Source organism: Stegostoma tigrinum, chromosome 6, assembly GCF_030684315.1.
Source record: "Stegostoma tigrinum isolate sSteTig4 chromosome 6, sSteTig4.hap1, whole genome shotgun sequence".
Lineage (NCBI taxonomy): Eukaryota > Metazoa > Chordata > Chondrichthyes > Orectolobiformes > Stegostomatidae > Stegostoma > Stegostoma tigrinum.
In genome coordinates this window covers 113162151-113181929 of record NC_081359.1, presented here as the reverse complement: position 1 = coordinate 113181929, position 19779 = coordinate 113162151, and the positions used below count along the sequence as shown (strand labels likewise).

At 45.3% G+C, this 19779-nt stretch overlaps 1 protein-coding gene across 3 annotated transcripts in view; it reads right to left on the bottom strand.

The window, feature by feature from the left end:
• The window catches only part of apbb1 (amyloid beta (A4) precursor protein-binding, family B, member 1 (Fe65)), a 124764-nt gene that overhangs the window by 59777 nt on the left and 45208 nt on the right, over nucleotides 1-19779 (bottom strand). For all 3 annotated transcript variants that reach the window (XM_059646897.1, XM_059646895.1, XM_059646896.1), the window contains exon 3: nucleotides 6638-6846. In XM_059646897.1, coding sequence (XP_059502880.1) covers nucleotides 6638-6846 — 209 coding nt within the window. The remainder of the gene's footprint in view (nucleotides 1-6637; nucleotides 6847-19779) is intronic.

Genomic DNA, 19779 nt, shown 5'->3' with positions numbered 1-19779 from the left:
TATCCTTTCTAGTCCTCTTATAATTTCGGAGGTTTCTATGAAATACACCTCAGCTCTCTGAACTCCAGCAAATATAATTCTAAGTGATTCAGTCACTCCTCACACATCAGTCTTGTCATTCCAGAAATCAAATCAGCATTGCGGGGAGGCGATGGCCTCGTGGTATTATTGCTGGACTGTTAATCCAGACATCCAGATATTGTTCTGGGGACTTGGGTTCGAACCCCACCATGGCAGATGGTGGAATCAGAATTCAATAAAAATATCTGGAATAAAGCATTGTGAATCCATTGCCAATTGTTGGAAAAATCCATCTGGTTCATAAATGTCCTTTAGGGAAGGAAACTGCCATCCTTACCTGGTCTGGCTGACATGTGATTCCAGGCCCACGGCAGTGTAGCTGACTCTTAACTGCCCTCTGGGCAATTGGGAATGGGCAATAAATGCTGCCTGGCCAATGACACCCTCATCCCATGAATGATTAAAGGAAAGAGCCTTCATTGCACTCCTTCCATAGCAAGAGCATCCTTCTTCAGATAAGGAGAGCAAACCTGCACTCTATATCCCAGGTGCAGTTTTACCAAGGCCTATATACTTGCAGCAAGACATCCCTGCTCCTGTACTCGAATTCTCTTGCAATGAGGGCCAATGTACCATTGCCTTCCTCACTGCCTGCTGCACCTGCATGCTTACCTTCAGTGACAGTGGCTCTGATCTCCATAACCTAGAAATGCTTAGAGGTTGATCTTGGGCCACATCAACTCTAGCCTGTCAGCCTATCTCAATCCCTTACAATTTGCCTACTGATGTAACAGGTCCACAACAGATGCCACTCCCCTATCCCTGCACTTATCCCTGGAATCTGGACAACAAGGACACCTACGTCAGACTCCTGCTCATTGTCATCAGCTCTGCTTTCAATACCATTATCCCCTCCAGACTGATATCAAAACTCTGAGACCTTGGTCTCAGCTCCATCCTCTGAAATTGGATCCTCAGCTTTCTGACCTATAGGCCATAGTGAGGTTACATAACTGCACCTCCTCCACAATAATACTCAACACTGGAACCCCCACAAGGATGCATTCTCAGCCCGCTACTGTACTCCCTGTACACCCATGACTGTGCTGCTAAATTCTGAATGAATACCATCTACACCTTGGCTGACGACACCACTGTGGTAGGACAGATAGCTAATAACGGTGCGTCAGAATACACAACAGGAGACAGAGGGCTTGGAGACAACACTGCAATGAGAACAAGGTCTCTCTTAACGTCAGCAAAACTAAAGAACTAATCACTGACTTCAGAAAGAAAGGGGGAGGACACACCCTCATCTACATCAACAGAGCTGAGTTTGAGAGGGTGGACAGTGTCAGAACGTCCTACGAGTAACAATAACCAGCAACTTGTCCTGGACTTCCCACGTAGATGAGACAGTCAAGAAGGCACAGCAAATGCCTCTTCTTCCTCAGGCAGCTCAGGAAATTTGGCATGTCCATGAGGACATCACCAACTTCTACAGATGCACCACTGAAAGCATAATGGCCTGATATGGCAACTGCTCTGCCCAGGACCATGAGAAACTACAAAAGGTGGTGTGCACTGCCCAGACCATCATGGACGCCAACCTTCCATCCATGGGCTCTATTTACCTGACTGGCTTGTTCCCGTGGAGCTGGAGGAACACAGCAGGCCAGGCAGCAGACGAGCAGGAAAGTTGATGTTCTGGATTGAGACTCTTCTTCGGAAAATAGTGGATACAACTGTCTGCTGTACAGGTATAGCAATTTCGCTATAATTCAATTTTAAATGATGATTTTCTATAGCACAAACATCATCAAAGACCCATCGCTCCCTGGTAATGCTCTTCTACAACCATTTCCATCAGGCAGAAGTTACAGAAGCTTGCACACATGCACCAGCAAGTTTAGGCCATTTAACACTGGTGAATGGATTGTCTAACTTTAAATAATGCTGATCTTACTAATGGTGATCTTGCCTAGATAATGCCCACTGCGACATAATGTATGCCTCTGTCCACGTTTCACCATATGATCTGTATCTCTTTGGTTACCATGATCTGCTTGTACCGCTCGTCAACAGAGCTTTTCACTGTACTTAGATACACATGACAATAAATCAATCAAATCACCCAAGTCTCGTTGCACATTCCCCTTCTCAGTTTATAGCAAATAATAATCTGGCTGAAGAAGGGTCTAGGCCCGAAACATCAGCCTTCCTGCTCCTCTGATGCTGCTTGGCCTGCTGTGTTCATCTAGTTCCACACCTTGTTATCTCTAATAATCTGCCTTCCTGCTTTTGCACCAAGAGTGGTAATCTCACAGTTTCCCACAGCACCTGCCATGTATTTGCCCACTCAGCTTGTCCAAACGATGCAGTTGCATCTCTGCATTCTCCTCACAGCTCACTCTCCCATTGAGCTTTGTGACATCTGCAAATTTGGAAATATTACATTTAGTTTCCTGATCTAATCATTAATATATATTGTGAAGAGTTGGGAGTCCATGAACCAATCTTTGCCGTACCCCTCTAGTCACTGCCTGCCACTTGGTAAAAGATCTGTTTATTCCTACCCTTTGTTCTTTCTGCCAACCATTCCTCTATCCATCTCAATGTTCCAGCTCCAATCCCATGCAATTTAATTTTAACGCTAATCTCCTATGTGGGACTTTGTCAAAGACCTTCTTGAAGTCCAAATAAACCACATTCACTGGCTCCCCCTCATCAACACTACTAGTTATATCTCTGAAGAATTCCAATAAATTTGTCAGGCATGATTTTCCTTTAGTAAATCCATGCTGACTTTGTTCAATCCTCCCATTTTTTTCCAAGTGTTCTGCTATTAAACCTTTGACAATGGACTCCAGCATCTTCCACATTACCAATATCAGGATCACTGGTCTATAATCCCGTTTTCCCTCTAGCTCCTTTTTTAAATGCAGTGGTCACATTAGCTACAATCTGTGGAAACTGTTTCATAATTTTGGAATTACAATTTTGGAAGATGACCCCTAATGCATCCACTATTTCTCAGGCCACTTCCTTAAGTACTCTGGAATGTAGATTATCAGGCCTTGGGGATTTATCAATCGTCAATCCCATTCAACTTCCCGGACACCATTTCCCTACTAATATTGAAATCCTTTAGTTCCTGCCTCTCACTGAACTATGTCGCACATTTCTGGTGTGTTACAGGTAATTCTGCTATAACACATGTTTTGTTACCACAAATTGGCTGTAACTCAATTGATGAATAGTGGAGATAACAGAGCAGGCCAGGCAGCATCAGAGGAACAGGAAAGTTGATGTTTTGGGTCGGAACCCTTCTTCAGAAAATAGTGGATGCAAATTTTCTGCTGTATAGGTACAGCGATTTTGCTATTATGTAATTTTCTATAGTGCGAGGTCACACAAGAACGCAACTATCGCGTTATAAGTGAACTACTTATATTTGTATCCTTCTTCACAAACATAGCACCAAAGTCTGCATTTAGCTAGCCAATCATTTCAGCCTCGGGTAACTGTCTGTGTGAAGTTACACATTCTCTCCGTGTCTGCGTGGGTTTCCTCCGGGTGCTCCGGTTTCCTCCCACAGTCCAAAATGATGTTCTAATAGATGATACATGGGAAAGCATGTGAGACAGGCAGAAAACCTGCTCAAGCAATTACAGTCAGATGGCTTAGTAATAAATTTAGCTAAAAGTGTATTTGTGAAAATAAGAGTACCTTGCCTCAATCATATTATAGAACAAGGACAAGTGTTGTCAAGAACTACAAAAGTGAAGGCTCCAATAGCATTCTCTGTTCCTAAAACTATCTAAGAAATCATGAGTTTTTAGGAATCTGTGGGTTTTACTGGAAGATTTCAGCACGTGATTTCAGCACGTAATTTCAGCATGATAGACTTAGACTTAGACTTAAAAGGAAACATTTCATCAAAGCCTGTAGACTGGTGCTAATGAACAGTGTGTTCCCAAATATTTTCTCCTCTACTCATAACATTCACAATTTTATTTCTGAGTCTTTCTGTATGTATATGTCGAGTTGAGGTTGTTGGTTTGCTCGCTGAGCTGGCTGGTTATTGTACAGACGTTTCACCACCATGCTAAGCAACATCATCCCTGTGGCCTCTGATGAAGCAATGTTGTTCTACTCCACATGGTATTTATATGATCCAGTCTGTTAAGTTAACCCACACACCCCTGAACACTACAGGCAATTTAGCACGGCCGATCCACCTAGCCTGCACATCTTTGGACTAGGAGGGATGGTAAAGGAGATGGGGCAGCACTGTTAATAGGGTTGTGTCATTTCCGGTTCTGTTCTGCATGGGTTTGTATATGGGGTCCAATTCCACATGTCTGTCACTTGCATTATGGGTTGAAAACCAGGCCTCCGGGAATTCCCATGCATATATGTAGAGATTTTAAATGGGGTTAGAGATTTAACTATTAGAGTTATATAGTGACCTTTCACTTGTGGTCAGAATTTACTCATCTTGTAATAAACATAGTTTCTTATCAAGTGCAGAAACCTGGTTAGTGTTTTCTGTTAACCTGAGTCCATCATACAGGTAAATCAAGGAGTGTGCATGCTTTGCTTAAATCAGTCATTTTTGTGGATTAGTGGAGCTTGAGAATGAGCACACATACCTCTGCATAGGTCGTAACACCCTTAAACCAATACGGTCAAAAATCAGATTATCTGGTTACCATCACATGGCTATTTGTGGGATCTTGTCATGTTCTAATTCTATTATAATAACAGGGATGACGCCCCAAAGTAAAGCTGGAAAATTATTTGGTACTGCTCAAAGTTTGAAAAGGCACTATGTCACAGGTCAGTTAAAGCTCAGAAGGTGGTCAATTGGCCCAGCATGTCTGTACCAGCTCCCTGAGTGAGCACTACAACTTAATGCCATTCTCCTGTGTTTCCCCATAGCCTTGAATATCATTTCTATTTAAATAATCATCCAAAGCCCCCGATTACCTCAAATGAACGAGCTTCTAATAGACTTCCATGAGTTATGTTCCAGCTTTATCAATATATGAAAGCGTGGCTCAGTGGTTAGCACTACTGCCTCACAGTGCCAGGGACTTGGGTTCAATTCCACCCTTGGTTGACTGACTGTGTGGAGTTTGCACTTCTCCAAGTGTCAGTGTGGTTTTCCTCTGTGTGCTCCTGGTTCTTCCCACAGTCCAAAGACATGTAGATCTGGTGGACTGGCCATGCCAAATTGCGCTGTAGTGTCCAGGCTAGGTGAATTTACTTGGGAATTGTCGGGTTTAGGGGAATAAGGGAGTAGGTCTGGGTGGGATACTCTATGGGAAGTTGATGCGGAACTTAGTGGGCCAAATGGCTTCCTGCTTACAGTAGGGCTTCTACACTGTTCAGTGGACATTATCTGGTCAGGGATCATTTGAGATCCTAATTATCCATAGGGATAATTTCACCCCATGAAACAGCATGTTCACGATCCTGGAGGTGGAGTCTCAGCATTTATTTGTGTGTGCGTGTGCGTGTGCGTGTGCGTGTCTGTGTCTGTGTCTGTGTGTGAGAGAGAGAGAGAGAGAGAGAAAGAGACAGAGAGAGAGAGAGAATGGGGGTGTGGAGTGGGTAAAGTGTGTGCGTGTTTGTTTGTTTGTTTGTTTGTTGGGAGAAGGGTCGGGGGAGGGGTGACTGTATCTATACCATTCCTTTAGGAGGGACCTGGGACATTGTCAGCTATGTTCCATTGTATTACCTTCAGACCACTGCCACATTTCAGGCATGATCTGCTGCCCAATCAGTTCCTGCTACAGCTTTAACACAGGAACCATGGTCTTCCTTAAATTCATTTTTGCAAAGGTATAAACCCACTAAATAAACAGGAACTTGCCTTCCACATGTCAACACCATCACACTTCTCACCCACAGTTAAACCAGTCCAAGTCAGCTGGAACAAAGTTCCAAAGAGCAAATGCAGTGACAACAACAATATGGAGGAAGGAAAAATACAAAAGGGAGGGTAATCCAGCAAACAGAGGCATGTGGAGAGCACGTGGGGGCAGACAGGGCAAAATAAAAGTTATTGAACCAGCAATCACTTACACCAGCCACCCATCTTCTATTATCCCCAAACCACCAAGGTTCACTAAATTAGTCTCTAAGGTTAGAACGTTGTCCATGATGACAGCCGGAATAAACTGGTCCATATTCTCTGCAATTTAGCACAACTGAACAGATTTTGAATGGGTTTGCTAAATAGACACTGCTAGGTTGTTTACCCAGGCTGGGAATCAAGAAACCAGGAACACACTTTCAGGATAAGGCGCCAATTGTTTAGGATTAAGATGAGGGCAAATGTTTTCACTCGAAGGATAATGAATCTTTGGAATTCTCTAACCAGGTCAGTTGGAAAAGCAGATCAGTCCTGCTTATACTGAATTGTCTCCTCCTGTTCCTATTTTCCTACTACACGTTGTACCCACCTTCTCCCGTACTAGCTTCAATGTTTTTGAAGCCTTACATTTTTATCCTTCATTCAATACTGGACCCTCTGGGATCCCACTCTTCCAGGGGTGAACAATCACTGCCTCTGCTACACACCAAGTTTACAACCTGCTGCATTTACCTGTTGATCCTCCAAGGGAGTCGTACACTGTGACATGACAGAAGGTTTCCGAGATCCTGATTCCTGGTCACAGGCAGGTGGCGGCGGCTCCCACTGAGTTGTTCCCGTTGGAATGTGCCAGTAATAGGTCCCCGAGGTGTCTCGTACCCGCATCCAGCCAGAGGGCAGGTCTGCATCTGTCTCAAATGAATTCCGATTCCAGATTGGATCTGAATTATAAACGTTAATACCTCATTAATAATCAAACACAAACTAAAACAGAAAATCCTCAGCATCTGCAGAGGGAAACAGTCAACACTTCAAGTCAATGACCTTCCTTCAGAGCAATAGGGGGAGATAGGGACAACTTTATTTTTAAACTCAGTAAGTTATAAACTAAAATACACGACCTGAAAGAGAGGTGGAAGCTTTTCAATTCCACATGCTTCAATTTTACACGTAATTTTCTTACGTGGGATCTCATTGATGGCCTTCCGAAAGTCCAAGTAAACCTCATCCTCTGGCTCCCCTCACCAAACCTAATAGAAACATTCTCAAAAAAACTCCAGCAGATATGTCAAGCATGATTTCTCGTTCATAAATCCACGCTGACTCTGACCGATCCTCTGATTGCTTTTCAAGTACCCTGCTATTAAATATTTACAATGGACTCTAGCATTTTACCCACTACCAATGTCAGGCTAACTTGTCTACAATACCTACTTTATCTTTACCTCTTTTTAAAAATAGGAACTTAGGGATAGGAATAGGCCATTCAGCCCCTGGAGCAGGTTTTGCCATTCTATGAGATCATGGCTGATCTGTGGCCTAACTCTGTGTACTTGACTTTTGCACTTACTCCTTAAATACCTTTGGTTAACAACATTTAAAATTAACAATTAATCTGACATGAACTGCCATTTGTGGAACAGAGTTCCAAACCTCTACCACCCTTTGTGTGTAGAAGTATTTCCTAACATTTCTCTTGAACAGTCTGGCCCGAATTCTCAGGCTATGCCGCCTGATTCTAGAATCTCCATGAATGGAAATACTTTCTCTTTCCTGTTTTTTCCTGTTAATATCTTGACGACTTTGACCAGATCACACTTATTCCTCAATTCTACAAAAAACAGGCTAAATTTGTACGATTTCTCATAACTCAACCCCTGAAGTCCAATACTATTCTTGTAAGCCTATGTTGTATTCCCACCAAGGCCAATATATCCTTCCTAAGACATGGTGTCCAGGTCTGCAAACAGTACTCCAAAAGGGGTCTAACCAGGGTTTGGTGGAATTACACTATTTCACAAACACATTACATTCATAAATGCCCTTCACAATGGAAATCTGTAGCCCTTGCCCTACAAGTGGTTCCAGACAGCAATGTGGCTGACTCGTAAAAGTCCTCTGAAATGGGTGAGAAAGCCTATAGGTTCAAGGGCAATGAAGGATGGCAACTGATTTTTGCCTGGACTGTGACAACTCCAACATAACAACTTTCCATAAAGTGATTCCAGGCCCACAATATTGTCGTTGACTCTTAACTGCACTCTGAAATGGCCCAGCATGCCACTCAGTTCAAGGGGTGAATAAGTCTCCATGAATGATGAAACAGGCTTGAGGGGCTGAAAGAAACAGAAGTAGACCAATGTTCCTATTTAAAAAAGGAGGTAAAGATAAAGTAGGTATTATAGGCCAGTTAGCCTGACATTAGTAATGGGCAAAATGCTAAAGTCCATTATAAAACTTTAGTAGGAAGCAGTTGTAAAACAGTTAGAGGATCAGACAGAGTCAGCATAGAGACGAAGTCCCGCCTTCACATTGAGAATAATCTCTAACACCCTGCTAAATGGGGCAGACTTCTCACAGGGCATCCATGAGGTTTTGGAGGCCATCAATAGCAGCATAATTGTACTCCAGCACAATGTGCAACCTCATGGCCCGGCATATTTCCCACTCAAGCATTACCAGCAAGCCAGGGGATCAACCCCGGTTCAACGGAGAGTGCAGGAGGGTATGCCAGGAGCAGTACCAGGCTTACCTGAAGATGAGGTGTCAACCTGGTGGAGCCAGTGAATAGGACAACAGCACAGACAGCAAGTGATAGACAGAGCTAAGCAATCTCCCAATCAACGGATTGGGTCTAAGCTCTGCAGTCCTGTCACATCCAGTTGTGAACGGTGGTGGACAATTAAACAACGCTAAGGTTTTAAGAGTAGATTTGTAGTTCACATCGTGGGTGTTGTGGTTGGTTGGATTGTTGTTCGTTTCATTATCTTGCTGGCTAAGACCATCAGTGCAGCCTCTGATGAAGTGCTGTTGTGTCTTCCCACCTGTCATTTAAACTCTGGTGTCCGTTGAGCTGGATTATCCCACTTCCAGTTTTCCTTCACAGTGGAGTGTAGCTCTATGTGTTTGTTGATGATTTTCTTCGTGGAGTACCAGGAATTCCTGTGCTTGTCTCTGCTTTGCCTGTCCCAAGATCCTAGTGGTGTCCCAATCGAATTGGTGGTTTTCCTTGTCCATGTGGATGGAGATGAGTGAGTATTGGTTGTATCTTTTTTTTTTGCCAGTTGATGTTCGTGTACCTCTGATTAATTTCCTTCCTGTTTGTACAATGTAGTGTTTGTCACAGTCTCTGCAGGGAATCTTGTATATGACATTGATCCTGTCCACAGTGGGTAGTGTGTCTTTGGTTCGGACCAAAGGGTACATAAACACCAACTGGCAACAAGAAGACACGACCAATACTCACTCATCTCCATCCACATGGACAAGGAGAACCATCAATTCGAGTGGGACACCACCAGGATCCTGGGACAGGCAAAGCAGAGACAAGCACAGAAATTCCTGGAAGCCTAGTACTCCACTAAGAAAGGGATCAATAAACACATGGAGCTAGACCCCATATACACTCCACTGCGAAGGAAAACCGGCAATCCAGCTCAACGGACAGTCCAGTTTAAATGACAGGCAGGAAAACATAACAGCACTTCATCAGAGGCTGTATTGATGATGTTACCCAGCAGAGTAATGGAATGTCTGCAGAATAACAAACCAGCTGGGCGAGTCAACCAATCACACTTGAACAACTCAATGGAGGTGGCGGCTCCACAAATATCCTGATCTTCAATAATGGAAGAGCCCAGCACATCAAAGCAAAAGATAAGGCTGAAGCATTCCAGCAATCTTCAGTCAGGACTGCTGAGCGAATGATCCATCTCAGCCTCTTCCTGTAGCCCCCAGCATTACAGATGCCAGTCTTTAGCCAATCAATTCACTCCATGTGATATCAAGAAACAGTTAGAGACACTGGATACTGCAAAGGCTACAGGCCCTGACAACATTCCGGCAAAAGGTCTGACAACTTGTGCTCCAGAACTTGCTGGTCCCCTAGTCAAACTCTTCCAGTACAGTTACAAGACTGGCATCTACCCAACAATGTGGAAAATTGCCCGGGTATGTACTGTACACAAAAAGCAGGGCAAATCCAATCCAGCCAATTATCAATCCATCTGTCTACGCTTGATCATCAGTAAAGTGATGGAAGGTGGCATCAACAGTGTTATCATACAGCACCTGCTCAGCGATGCCTAGTTTGGGTTCTGCCAGGGTCACTCGCACACAAATGTTGGGAAATGATTGCCTCCAGTAAGAGAGAATACAATTACCATCCCTTGGCATTCAATGGTGTTACCACCACTGAACCCTGACTATCAATATCCTGGTGATTACCATTGACCAGAAACTGAACTGGACTCACTACACAGACACAGTGGCTACAAGAACATGTCAAAGTCTACGAATGCTATGTCAACTCACTCAGCTCCCGACTCCCCAGAGCCTTTCTACCATCAAAGAGGCACAAGTCAGGAGTATAGTGGAACACTGCCATCTGCCTGGATGGGTGCAGCTCCAACAAACCAGAAACCTTGGATGAACCAGGGAATCCACTGCCTACTGAAGGCTATGCTTGCAGCATTCAAATTGGGCGACCCAGAGCTCTGCAGAAAATCCAGATATGACCTCTGGAAAGCCAGAGATGTCAAGAAGCACAACCGGGCCAAGTCAAAGGCTCGAGCCAACCATAGGGATACCTGCTGCCTGTGACAAGGCCTACACAACAGGATACAAAATGATGCAGAGCAAGATAGTGCCAAAAACGCATCTCACCCTGATGTGTTCAGTGCTTTCGATGCTTGGTTTGAGCAGAATGCCAGTGGCACAGTATCACCTGCCCCAACAGCCTAGACACAACAGTTCCCTCCTTCACTGCTGCAGACTTCAGGTCATCCTGGATGTCACGATGAGTGTTAACCCTAAGAAAGTGACAGGGCAGGATTGAGACCCCACCTGTGCACTTAGATCCTGTGTGCGTCTGCTAGTGGAGGTAATCATTGACATTTTCAACCTCTCCCTCCTACAAGCTGAAGCCCCCACCGGCTTCAAGAAGACCACCATCATCCCCGTACCTAAGAAAGCACATGCAGCGTGTTTTAATACCTACCACCCAGTGGCTCTGACCTCCATAATCATGTGGTGCTTCGAAAGGCTAGTCATGGCTCACATGTACTTTAGCTGCGCAGCCTGCCTCGAACCCCTGCAATTTGCCTACCAACGTAAAAGGTCCACAGCAGATGCCATTTCCTTAACCTGAAGTCATCGGGGGAACATGAGGACAACGAGGACACCTACGCCAGATTCCTACTCATGGATTACAGCCCCGCTTTAAACATTTTTATCCCATCCGGACTGATCTCGAACCTCTAAGACCTAGGTTTGGCTCCACCCTGAACAACTAGATCCTCAGCTTTCAGACCCACAGACTGCAGTCAGTGAACACAGGCAAAAGCATCTCCTCTATATCAGACCCCTACTGTACTCCCTGTACACCCACGACTGTGTATCCAAATTCCGAACAAACACCATCTGCAAGTTTGCTGACAACAGCATCATGGTAGGACAGTATCAAATAATGTTGAGTCCGAATACAGAAAGGAGATGCAGGACATGGTGTTGTTATGCAATGATAATGACCTCTCTCTCAATGTCAGCAAAGTAAAAGAACTAAGCATCAACCTAAGGAAGAAAGGAGGATGACACACCCCATTTATACCAATGGAGCTGAGGTGGAGTGGGTCAAGAGTGTCAAGTTCCTAGAAGTGACGATAACCAGCAATCTGTCCTGGACTCCCCATGTAGATGAGACACACAAAGCAGCACAGCACCACCTTTTCTCCCCACTCAGGCAGGTGGGAAACTTGACATGTCCAGAAAGATGCTCATCAACTTTTATAGACACAGCATGGAAAATATACTGACCGGATGCAAAACAGCCTAATACAGCAAGTGCATTGCTCAGGACCATAAGAAACTACAGAAGGCTGTGCAGACAACTCAGACCATCATGGAAGCCAACCTCCCATCCACGGACTCCACTTATTGCCATGGAATGGCTGCCAACAACATTAAAGACCTATTACACCCTGGTAATGAACATAGAAATGTACAGCACAGTACAGGCCCTTCGGTCCACGACGATGTGCCATGGAATAATCCTAATCCAAAAATAAAATAACCTAACCTACATTCCCCTCAATTCACTGCTGTCCATGTGCACGTCCAGAACCTCCCTCTGACATCTCCTCTATACCTTCCTCCTAACACCTTAAAACTATGACCCCTCATGGCAGTCAGTCCTGCCCTGGGGAAAAGTCTCTGGCTATCGACTCTATCCATGCCTCTCATTACCTTGTACACCTCGATCAAGTCACCTCTCTTCCTCCTTCTCTCCAGAGAGAAAAATCCGAGCTCAAAATGCTCTACGATACCCTTTTTCATCAGGCAGAAGAAACAGAAGTGTGAACACATGCAGCAGCAGGTTCCAGAACAGCTTCTTTCCAGCTGTTATCAGACTGATGAATGGACTCTCTACCTTCAAATAATGCTGATCTTGCTAACGTTGATCTTGCTTTGTGCACTGCCTGTGCAGCTGAAACCTGTATGCCTTACTCTAAGCGTCCTATGATCTGTATGTCCTTGTTTGCTTTGATTTGCCAGTGCTGTCCATAAAACAAAGCTTTTCACTGTACTTAGGTTGTGTGACAACAACAAATCAAATTGAATCAAAACACAAGGAGCTTGACACCATCCAGGACAAAGCAGCCCACTCAGCAGCAGCAGTGTGTACTAGCCACAAGACACAAAGTGCAAGTTCACTAAAGATCCTTAGACAGCACTTTGTAAACCCATGGCCACTTCCACAGAGATGGACAAGGGCAGCAGATAAATGGAAACACCACCCCCTGCATGTTCCCGTCCAGTCACTCACCTTCCTGACTTGGAAATACTCACTGTCACTGGGTCAAAATCCTGGAATTCCCACCCTAATTACATTGTGTGTCAACCTACAGCACATGGACTACTGTGGTCTAAGAAGGACCACCACCTTCTCAAGGGCAACTAGGGATGACTAATAAATGCTGGCTCAGGCAGCGACGCCCACATTCCATGCGTGAGTAAGAAACAAAATCAGGGATTGGCAACAAATGCTCATCTTGCCAGAAAACTCATATCTGATTAGATTAGATTCCCTACAGTGTGGAACAGGCCCTTCGGCCCAACAAGTCCACATCGCCCTTTGAAGCATCCCACCCAGACCCATTCCCCAATAACCCACACACCTCTGAACACTATGAGCAACTTAGCATGGCCAATCCACCTAGCCTGCACATCTTTGGGCTGTGGGAGGAAAACGGAGCACCCGGAGGAAACCCATGCAGACACGGGGAGGACGTGCAAACTCCACACAGACAGTCGCCCGAGGCTGGAATTGAACCTCGGTCCCTGGTGCTGTGAGGCTGCAGTGCTAACCACTGAGCCACCGTGCCACCCCTAATGGAAGACTAAAAACTTAGTGGCAGCAAATAAATGCCAGCCATTCCAGACATACTCATATCCCTGTATAAAACAACCCCACAGATGATAAAACCCCGTTAGTGTCGTGGTGCTCCAACTTGTTGAACTCTGGCCCAGACAGAGCCCCGAGGTGCGTGGGCCCAGACAGAGCCCTGATCCAATCAGTGCCCTGAGGTGCACAGGCCCAGACGGAGTCCCAAAGCTTGCACCCCCAGACGTAGCCTTGACCCAGCCGGAGCCCTGAGGTGCGTGGGCCCGAACGGAGACCTTAGATGCACAGTCCCAATTGGAGTCCAAAAGCTCAAGCGCCCATGTGGAGACGCAGCACACGCGGACCCAGATGGAGCCCTGAACGAAATGGAGTTCCAATGCCCATGGACCCAGGCAGGGCCCTGATGCATGCGTACCTGTGTTGGCCTTCTTTAAAGCACAGATGGCTTGGGGCAAGGAATGGTCTGATTAAGTTGCACAAAATTCTGAGGGTCATAAAAAGGGTGGTTATGGTGCAATCTGTCCCCTTAGTAGAGGGGTCCATTAGCAGGGGGAGCAGTTTTAAGGCAGGAGCAGGAGGTTTACAATGCATTTGAGGGAATTTCTTTTCATCTAGGAGGGTAGTGAGCAGAACCCTCAAGGCATTTAAGCAACATTGATACAAGCACTGAAATAGAAAATGCCATTTGAACAGATAGATGCTTCATGACCGGCATAGACATGTTGGGCTTAAGGATCTTTTAACTCCATGATTCTTACCCAGGCTACAGCCCTGGTAACAGCAAACCAGGAACTGTGCTCCAATATACACAAATCTGGGTTGGAGCTCTATATACACAAACCTATACTACAGTTCCAATAAATGAAAACTCAGGCTGGAGCTCCAATAAGCCAATCCAATCACTTTCCTTTCCATTTGCTTGCTGATATTTTCAGCATCCACTTTCCCATTAGTTACAGTAATACCCTCAAGGATGAAAGTGAGCAGTCACAGAAATTTAATCAACACATTTGAGATCATCATGGAACAGAGACCAGGAGAAGTTGTCGGGGTAAAACCAGTGCCCGAATTCAGAGACTCTGTGGAGATTAGATGTGCAGATGTCTTTGATAGAAACTCAAAGCTCAATAAATTCACCATCCACTAGATGGAAAAAAGCTGCTTCCCAGAGACAATACAGAAATCTGCAGCTGGGGATTAGCCCATGTCTGCACCCTGCCCATGTACTGTTGGTTTTAAATTGAGTGCTCAAGTACAGACATCTAAATTGCTAGTTACTAGTAACAAAGCAGCAATGAACAAGCTCCAAAATTACCAGGCTGCAATAATGTGAACTGTGATCACCATTCGTGGCATTGAGTTTCAAATCACATCAGTGCTGGAGCAGACCCAGGGGTGAGACTTAGGACAGCCCTTTCCACACAGTGACTCAACAGACAGTCAACTCCCAAGCACCCACCCTACCTTCTTGCAGGGAAAAACCCTCTTGCTTCTTTGGGCTATGGTACAGATCCTTGTCTAAACTGTAACTCCTTTATCCATGGAGCCATCATCCCAATGGTGGTGGTGAGCTACCTTGAGTGCCAACAGGTGGCTTGCCTCAACCTCAGAGTATAGTTAATAATGAACAACTCTGCTGTAAGACTGGACCCTCACCTAGAACAACTGGTGCTAAGACAACACCTTTCTTCCAGGATAAACCGACACTTTCCCAGCTACCATCAGTTCTGAGGAAGGGTCACTCGACCCAAAAAGTTAACTCTGATTTCTCTCTACAGATGTTGCCAGACTGTTGATCTTTTCCAGTAATTTCTGTTTTTGTACTGCAGCTACTACACAGGTACAAACACTCTAGGGCCAGAGGCACTGAAAACTATACAACAGTTAGCGGGGGGCACGGTGGCTCAGTGGTTAGCACTGCAGCCTCACAGCACCAGGGAAACAGGTTTGATTCCAGCCTCAGGCAACTGTCTCTGTGGAGTTTGCACATTCTCCCAGTGTCTGCGTGGATTTCCTCCGGGTGCTCCGGTTTCCTCCCACAGCCCAAAGGTGTGCAGGTTAGGTGGATTGGCCGTACTAAATAGCTTGTAGTGCTCAGGGTGTGTGGGTTATAGGGGGATGGGTCTGGGTGGGATGCTTCAAAGGGCAGTGTGGACTTGTTGGGCCAAAGGGCCTGTTTCCACATTGTAGGGAATCAAAACAGTCTTAGGGGACTTGACAGAGTAGATGCAGAAAAGTTGTTTCCTCTTTTGAGAGAGTCTAGGACCAGAACATGGAATCACCCATTTAAAAATGAGGTGAGGAAGAATCTATTCTCTCAGAGGGTAGTGAATTTGTGGAATTCTTTACTACAGAGGGAAGTTGTGGCTGGGTTGTTAAGTATATTTGGAGCCGAGTTAAACAAATGTTTAAGTAGTAAGGGAATTAAAGGATTGAGGGAAAAGGCAGGATGGTGGATTATCAGATGAGCTACTGATTTTATTGAATGGTGAAGCTGACTCAATGGGCTGAATAGCCTATGTCTGCTCCGACATCTCAAGGTTATAGCAACTGAAAACTGTACAGGTACAAACACACTAGAAAATTTGAACAGAAAACTATATAGATGGAAACATTCTCGGGTCACAGATACAAAAATTATATAGGTACAAACCTGCCAGGGCCAAAGCATTAAAAACTGGATTGGTACAAATACGCTCAGGCCATTGACACTGAAAACTCTACAGGAACAAACAGGAGGAGCACATTCAGAAAATAGAGGAAAAGAATTCAGCGAAGTCCATGTTTTCAGAAAGCAGTAAAGAGGTCTGGAAACAAGTAGTGCTAGAGCATGGCTGGATCAAATACAGTCAACACGGCTTTGTGAGGGGTAGGTCATGCCTTACAAACCTTATCGAGTTTTTTGAGGATGTGACTAGAAAGGTTGATGAGGGTCGAGCTGTGGATGTGGTGTATATGGACTTCAGTAAGGCATTTGATAAGGTTCCCCATGGAAGGCTCATTCAGAAGGTCAGGAGGAATGGGATACAGGGGAACTTAGCTGTCTGGATACAGAATTGGCTGGCCAACAGAAGACAGCGAGTGGTAGTAGAAGGAAAATATTCTGCCTGGAAGTCAGTGGTGAGTGGGGTTCCACAGGGCTCTGTCCTTGGGCCTCTACTGTTTGTAATTTTTATTAATGACTTGGACGAGGGAATTGAAGGATGGGTCAGCAAGTTTGCAGACGACACAAAGGTCGGAGGTGTCGTTGACAGTGTAGAGGGCTGTTGTAGGCTGCAGCGGGACATTGACAGGATGCAGAGATGGGCTGAGAGGTGGCAGATGGAGTTCAACCTGGATAAATGCGAGGTGATGCATTTTGGAAGGTCGAATTTGAAAGCTGAGTACAGGATTAAGGATAGGATTCTTGGCAGCGTGGAGGAACAGAGGGATCTTGGTGTGCAGATACATAGATCCCTTAAAATGGCCACCCAAGTGGACAGGGTTGTTAAGAAAGCATATGGTGTTTTGGCTTTCATTAACAGGGGGATTGAGTTTAAGAGTCGTGAGATCTTGTTGCAGCTCTATAAAACTTTGGTTAGACCGCACTTGGAATACTGCGTCCAGTTCTGGGCGCCCTATTATAGGAAAGATGTGGATGCTTTGGAGAGGGTTCAGAGGAGGTTTACCAGGATGCTGCCTGGACTGGAGGGCTTATCTTATGAAGAGAGGTTGACTGAGCTCGGTCTCTTTTCATTGGAGAAAAGGAGGAGGAGAGGTGACCTAATTGAGGTATACAAGATAATGAGAGGCATAGATAGAGTTGATAGCCAGAGACTATTTCCCAGGGCAGAAATGGCTAGCACGAGGGGTCATAGTTTTAAGCTGGTTGGTGGAAAGTATAGAGGGGATGTCAGAGGCAGGTTCTTTACGCAGAGAGTTGTGAGAGCATGGAATGCGTTGCCAGCAGCAGTTGTGGAAGCAAGGTCATTGGGGTCATTTAAGAGACTGCTGGACATGCATATGGTCACAGAAATTTGAGGGTGCATACATGAGGATCAATGGTCGGCACAACATTGTGGGCTGAAGGGCCTGTTCTGTGCTGTACTGTTCTATGTTCTATGTTCTATGTTCTAGTGAGACCAACTGAATTTCAGGAAGCACATTTGTTGAGGGACATAGGAACAGGAAGAATTGGAGTCTGTGCTTCCTTCAGTTCTCAACTCCATTACTCCAATTCTTTAATATTCCTGTCCAATCAAAACTTTCTCCACCTCAGTCTTAGCAGTTTCAAATGACCCTGAGTATCAATAAACAAAAAAAAACAATTAACTGCAGATGCTGGAAATGAGAAACAAAAGCAGAAATTGCTGGAAAAGCTCAGCAGGTATGCCAGCAATGGACAGAAATCAGAGTTAACACTTGACGTCCAGTGACCATTTTTCAGAATCTTCTTCAGTTCTGAGGAAAGGTCACTGGACACAAAACATTAACTCTGCTTTCTCTCCAGAGATGCTGCCAGACCTGCTGAGCTCTTCCAGTAATTTCTGCTTTTGACCCTGAAAAAGAACTAAATGATTTATCCCATCAAATCATTTAATCATCACAAAACCCTGATTAGATCACCCCTTAAAGCAAGAAAAGCTGAGGCTATGCAACATCACCATTCAATCTTTCAAAAGTTGATAGCATTTTAATGAAACTCCGCTGCATTCCTTCACAATCAATCAATACATCTTTGTGAGATTTGGTGCTTAAACTGAGCCTTGGGATTGGATGGCTAAGTAGGCTAGAAGGTTGGTTTGTGATGCAGTAATACCAACAACACGGGTTCAATTCCTGCACAAGCTAAGGTTACCATGACAGATACTCCTTCTCAACCTCTCCCCTGAGCTGAGACATAGTGACCCTCAGGTTAAACCACCATCTGCGGCTTCTTTCAAATGGTCCAGTGGGATATTGTGACTTTACCTCTTGAACTGAGCACATTTACTTCAGATGGGGTCTCAGCTAGGTTATGTACAACTGAACTATCATTTCCACTGCTTTGCATTCCAGCCTCTTGAGTAAAGACCAACATCCCATTTGCTTTTCCTGATTACACTTCATACGTGTATGCTGGTGTATGCCCTGTTGGCATTCCCCGCGCCTGCAATCTTCATTGAACCAGTGTTGATGCCCAGAGTAGATGGCAATGGTAGAGTGGGGATATGTCATGCTCTGAGGTTACACATTGTGGCTGAATACAGTACTATTGCTGTTGCTGATGGCCAGCATTGCCTTGTGGAGCAGATCAGGCAGCATCAGAGAAGCAGGAAAGTCAACTTTTGGGTTTACACCCATCATCAGGACTGGGGAGGGGAAGGGAGCTTGGAAATAAACTATGGGGGCGGATGCTTGGGGCTGGGGGAAGGTTGATGGGATGCCGAGACGGTGATAGGTGGATGCTGGCAGGAGATAGTGGAGATTGGTCAGAGGAAAGGGTGGGTGGATAGGTGAGACAAAAAGTTGGGCAGGTTGTGTCAGGTCAAGGAGGGCGGCATGAGTGGAAGGATTGGACATGGGATGAGGCCAGGAATGGGGATATTTTGAAACTGGTGAATTTTATGTTGAGGCCATTGGTCTGCAAGCTCCTGAGGCTGAATATGAGGTGTTGTTTCTCCAGTTTGCATGTGACGTCATTGTGACATTGCAGGAGGTCCAGGATGGACATGTCACCAAGGGAGTGGGAGGGGGAGTTAAAATAGTCAGCAACTGCAAAGTGTTGTTGGTTATACTGTACAGATCCCAGATGCTCTGCGAATCAGTCACCGAGTGTGCACTTGGTCTCACTGATGTACAGGAGACCACATTGACAGCAACGGATACAGTTGACCAGGTTGGAGGATGTATAGGTGAATCCCTGTCGGATTTGGAAAGATTATTTAGGGTCTTAGACGAAGGTGAAAGGGGAGGTGTAAGGGCAGATGTAGCACCTCTTGCAGTTGCAGGGAAAGGTGTCGGCAGTGGTTGGGTTAGTGGGGAGTGTGCAGTGAATAAGGGATGCGCGGAGTGAGCAGTCCTTGAAGAAGGAAGACATCTGGAATGCCCAGGGGTAGAATGCTCCATCTAGGGACAGGGGCAGCGGAGGAATTGGGAGCATGAGATTGTATTCTTGAAGGAGGATAGGTGAGGAAGAGGTGTAATCAAGGCAGCTATGGGAGTCAGTGGGTTTGAAATAGATGTCGATGCTGAGATGGTTACCGGAGATGGAGATGAAGAAGTCCAGAAAGGA